Raw genomic sequence first — 5,507 nt, 5'->3', positions numbered from 1 at the left:
CTCCCTCCCTAGGACTTGCCCACCCTCCCGCTCCCTCCCTAAGACTTGCCCACTCTCCCACTCCCTCCCATTTCCTGAAGCTAAGGTCCTTTGCTCTTTCCTTGTTCTACAATAGCTCAAGCACTGCAGAGTGTAGATCACATACTCTACAAAATAGACTGACTATAATGCCTCTGAATTTCTATAGTCCAACAGCTCTGTCCATCCATTTTTGCCTCACCACATTTATTTCTAAAATATTAAGAACTAAATTGGTGGGCTGGAGAAGTGACTAGTCAGTGCTCTTCCAGAGGTCCTGAGTTCAATTTCCAGCAACCTCATGGCGGCTCACAACCATCTGTAATGGGATCTGATACCCTCTTCTGGTGTGTCTGAAGACACGACACTACAGTGAACTCATACAATTAAATTAAAAATAAAATCTTAAAATAAATAAATTTAAGAAACCATTTTAAAATTAAAAATAAAAATCTTAAAAAAGACAGCTAAATTAGTTTTCTAAATTTATTCTTATTCTAAATGTTAAAAATCTGATTTTTTGGGCTGGCGAGATGGCTCAGCGGGTAAGAGCACTGACTGCTCTTCTAAAGGTCCTGAGTTCAAATTCCGGCAACCACATGGTGGCTCAAAACCATCCGTAACAGGATATGACGCCCTCTTCTGGTGCCCCTGAAGACAGCTACTATGTATTTACCTATAATAAGTCTTTGGGCCAGAGTGACCAGGGACTGAGCAAGTGGGGCCAACCGGAGCGAGCAGAGGTCCTAAAAATTGCTACAATGTACTCATATACATAAAATAAAATTAATAAATCTTAAAAAAATCTGATTTTCCATTGTGTAAATGTGTATGTGTATATGCATGATGTGAATGGGGGCACTGTGTCAAGGCAGTGGACAACTTTGTGGAGTTGGTTCTTTCTTTCCACTATATGTTAATTCTGAGGATCAAAACTCAGGTCCCCAGGTTTACATAGTACATTAAGAACCTTTAGTTGCTAAGCCATCTATTTATCACTATTATTATTGTTATTATTGTTACTATTATTAATGACAGGATTTATCTATGAATAGCTCTGGCTGTCCTGGGACTTTCTCTGTAGACCAGGCTGGCGTCAAACTCACAGAGATCCACCTGCCTCAGCTCCCTAGTGCTGGGATTAAAAGCATGAGCCACCACTGCCCACAAAGCCATCTCTTTTTACTTTATTTATCTGAAGGTTCTGGCGGCCAACTGCCTCCCACTCTGGTCTTCTTGATCTTAGCCAGTGCAGATCCAGACTCTTCCCCAAGTCATCAGTTTCCAGGACTTTCGGAAACCAAAGTATGGCCTCAGGCCTCTCCATTCCTTCCCCATGTCTGCACTCAGCATTACAATCGCCTCTCTTTCCTGTCTACACCTTAATAACTCATCCAGTCTCACTAGTTTTGGGTGTCACCCCTCCTAGAATGCATTCTTCAGCTCCTGAGACTGGAGTAGCCCCTCTTCCCCCCTTAAGCCCTTTACAAGTGCTGTTTAAAAACATGTTACTAACATTTGTTTTTCTTTGTGTCTCTGTGTGTATATGATGTGTGTGTGTACAAGCTCATGCACGTGAGTGTGACATGGTATGTGTGTGGACACAGAGGACAACCTCAGGTGTCCATTTCACTTCCCACTTTATTGGAGGCCATCTCCATTGTTAGCTGCTGTGCATGCCAGGCTAGCTGGTTGAAAGTTCCTAGGGATGCTCCTGTCTCTGCCTCCCATCTCACCCAGGAGCACTAGGATTATAGAACCACACCCAGCTTTATATAGGTCCTGGGGTTTCAAATCCAGGTCCCCACTGAGCTATTTCCCAGTCTACCTGTTCCTAACATTGTCAAATGTGAGGAACAACAAAAAAGACAGGGAGTTTGAAGCCATCCTGGGCTACAAGGTAAGTGTCTATCTCAAAATAACCATCAAATAAAATGAGCAAGCCCACAACTGTAGATAAAGTAACAATAATAATTAGAAAAGAGGTCACGGATTTGAGGAGTGGGGGGAACACAGGAGGAGGTGGGAGGGAGATGGGAATGTTGGAAACACAGTTCAAACTCATGTATGAAATTCTCAAAAACCAACCAACCAACCAACCAACCAAAACCCAGGGCTTTCAGAGATAGCTCAGCAGTTAAAAACACTTAAGCCGGGCGTGGTGGCGCACGCCTTTAATCCCAGCACTCAGGAAGCAGAGGCAGGCAGATTTCTGAGTTCGAGGCCAACCTCCTGGTCTACAAAGTGAGTTCCAGGAAAGCCAGGGCTATACAGAGAAATCCTGTCTCGAAAAACCAAAAAAAAAAAAAAAAAATGCTGCTCTTTCAAAGGATCCATGTTCGATTCCCAGAACTTATATGCCAGCCAGCCTCTGTTGCCCCCTCTGGCCTGTGAGTGCACTGCATGCATGTGGTACACAGACTATACACTCAGGCAAAACACCCAAAGCATTAAAAATACAAATAAATCTTTAAGAGGAAAAAAGTAAAATTTAAACAACAAACAAAACAAAACAAACAAACAAAACCAAACAGAGGTTTGAGAGAAGGCTCGTCCGTCTGAGCACTTGCTGCCCTTCCAGAGGTTCTGAGTTTGGTTCATATCAGGGGACTCTCAGTTACCTGTAAGTCCAGCTCCAGGGAACATGTGGCCCCTGTGTACATGTGGCATACACAGACACACATCAATAAAAATAAAATCTTTATTTTTTAAAACTTGATTTAGATATTTAAAAACTTTTAATTGATTCTTTGTGAATTTTGCATCATGTACCACAATCCCACTCATTTTTTAAAAAGGTTTATTTATTTTGTACATATGAATACACCACCATTGTTCTCTTCAGACACACCAGAAGAGGGCACCAGACCCCATTACAGATGGTTGTGAGCTACTATGTGGTTGCTGGGAATTGAACTCAGGACCTCTGGAAAAACAGTCGGTTCTCTTAACCACTGAGCCATCTCTCCAGCCCCCCACTGATCTCCTTAAATTTAATTTTATATGATGGGTGTTTGCCTGCTAGTATGTCTATGTATCATATGCATGCCTTAGCGTCGAGAAGGCTAGAAGAGGGCACTGGATGCCCAGAACTGGAGCTAGAGTGAGTGCTGAGAATTGAATCTAGGCTGTCTGCAAGAAAAATCAATGCTCTTAGCCACTGAGTCATCTGTCCAGGCCCTAAAAGCACCTGGAAGGCAGAGGCTGGTGGATATCTGTAAGTTTGAGGCCAGCTTGATCTGTAATTGAGTTCCAGGGCAGCGAGAGTTGCACAATAGAGAAACCCTGTCTCAAAAACAAAAACAAGGCCGGGCAGTGGTGGTGCACGCCTGTAATCCCAGCACTTGGGAGGCAGAGGCAGGCAGATTTCTGAGTTCGAGGCCAGCCTGGTCTACAGAGTGAGTTCCAGGACAGCCAGGGCTACACAGAGAAACCCTGTCTCGAAAAACCAAAACAAACAAAACAAAGCAAAACAACAAACAGCAAAAAACAAACAAAAAGCCCTAAGAAGGAAACCTTAAGGGACGGGTGTGGTGATGCTTATTTTTGATCCAAGTACTCCGGAGGGCAAAGATGGTGCGATCCCTGAGTTCAAGGCCAGCCTGATCTACAGAGTGAGGGCCAGGACAGTCAGCACTACACAGAGAAAAATCTGGTCTAGAAAAACCATGAACAAAGGAAGAAACAAACCAACGGAAGTAATGTATATCAGATATCTCTGCTCTTCATTTTTTTCTCATACTTTAAATGTTTTAGATTGACTTCAGTAAGTATGTTCTGGGGCCTTTCTGTATAGTGAGTTTTATGTAGGAATATTATTACTGGCCTGCAGTGAGAAAGTGAGAACCTGGGGCGTGCTATGGAGGGTAAGGACAGGTCAGGGTATTCTCCAACCACAGATAAAAAACACCTAGCCTGAGGGGGCTAGGGAGGCAAGGGAGTATGCCTGTCATGTGGCGTGTGTGTGTGTGTGTGTGTGTGTGTGTGTGTGTGTGTGCTCACAGCACACACACGCGTTCATATATGCACCAGTACAAGTGTGTACAAAGGTCATTAGTTACCCTCAAATATTGTTCCTCAGAAGTCATCTACTTGTTTGTTTATGTATGTATTTATTTTGAGATAGGAAACTGGGGCTCACCAATTAGGCTAGAGGGTCAATGAGTCCCAGGATTCACCTGACTCTGCCTCCCCCTGTAATGGGATTTCAGGCCAGCCCACTTTACTTGGCTTTCTGTGAGGGTGCCGGGATAGAGCTCATGCTTTCGAGGCTAGTTCTTAACTCACTGAGCTCACTGACCAGCCCACCTTTGTTTTTCTATCAGGAATAACAAGCTTGCTTGTAAGGCCTCCCTATCTGATGCTGGGAGTCCCATCTGGACTGAGGGCCCTGAGTGGGGAGAGGAATGTGGAGAATTCATAGTCTACTGAGCATGGGCAGCTGGTGGGTCGAACTTAGAGCTCAGTCCTTGGAGACAAGCGTCTGCAACAGTAGGTTTTGGGAAAAGGCAGGTGCTGCCTGGAAGGACCTGAAGGATCCTTCAGAGAGGAAGGTGGGGTTGAAGCTGTCACCACTGCTCATTATGCACAGAACCCAGAGAGGACCTCACCAGTCCCCACAACCACTGCTCTGGCTGACATCCTCATCTGGGCTGTGTGCTGAACCGGGGCCCCTGGAGCCAGTCCCAATCTGTTTCCTTCTATTCTTTGACAGGAAGCTCCTGGAGAGCCAGCCCCCGCCCCCGCCCCCGCCCCATCTCACCCCAGGACTCCCTCTCTCTTCTCTACTATGGACAGAGAATACACTGAGGAGCCTGCTACACACCCAGCTCATCTGGGGACCAGCGGAGCCATGAGGCTGGGTTCGGCAATCCTGGGTTTACTCCTGCTCCAAGGTAAGATGCACTTGCGGGTTTTCTCCAGCAAGCCTCTCCCTCCCCCCTCTTGTCCTCCCCCCCCTCCCCAACATGTTCCCATCCAGTGCTCTGCCTGAAGAAAGGAAATTCCAGAACCTTTCCATGAAAGGGATGGACTGGCCTGGAGGACAGGAATTACCACCCCGGTTAAACAGACTCTGTTAGGCTCTTAGGATATTTTCTATGGCTCCCTCATACAGTCTGGCCCCTAGAAAGGTAAGGAGTGATTGGCTTGATGAATGACAGACCCTGAAAGTTCTTTCTAAGGAGTATAGGAGCAGGAGTATCTGTGGCTGCCCTGTCAGTACTCTACTGATATAGGCACTATGGTCACTCTATGGAAAGTTCTAGCAGAAAATGGTCTCACCTCAGGCTTTACAGCTCACAACTCACCTTCTCTTCTGTCATTACCTGTGAAGAATTACAACCTTTGAATTTCAAATGCTGACTTTAATCTCAAATCACATCGAGAGGGTTTCTGGTTAGACACAAAAAACTCTTTACCAAGCAAGGAGGATATATATAAGGATATATATATATATATATATATATATATATATATATATATATATA

At 44.9% G+C, this 5,507-nt stretch overlaps 1 protein-coding gene across 1 annotated transcript in view; it reads left to right on the top strand.

Annotated features, from left to right (window-relative positions):
- Positions 1-4,807: 4,807 nt before the first annotated feature.
- The window catches only part of Ecscr (endothelial cell surface expressed chemotaxis and apoptosis regulator), a 7,191-nt gene continuing 6,491 nt past the window's right edge, over positions 4,808-5,507 (top strand). The window contains exon 1 of the mRNA XM_021215048.1: positions 4,808-4,913. Within this exon, the coding sequence (XP_021070707.1) occupies positions 4,808-4,913 (106 nt within the window). The remainder of the gene's footprint in view (positions 4,914-5,507) is intronic.

The sequence above is a fragment of the Mus pahari genome, chromosome 15 (genome assembly GCF_900095145.1).
Source record: "Mus pahari chromosome 15, PAHARI_EIJ_v1.1, whole genome shotgun sequence".
In the NCBI taxonomy this organism is placed as follows: Eukaryota; Metazoa; Chordata; class Mammalia; order Rodentia; family Muridae; genus Mus; species Mus pahari.
The sequence above is the reverse complement of the archived record's forward strand: the minus strand, read 5'-3'. Positions and strand labels throughout refer to the sequence as shown.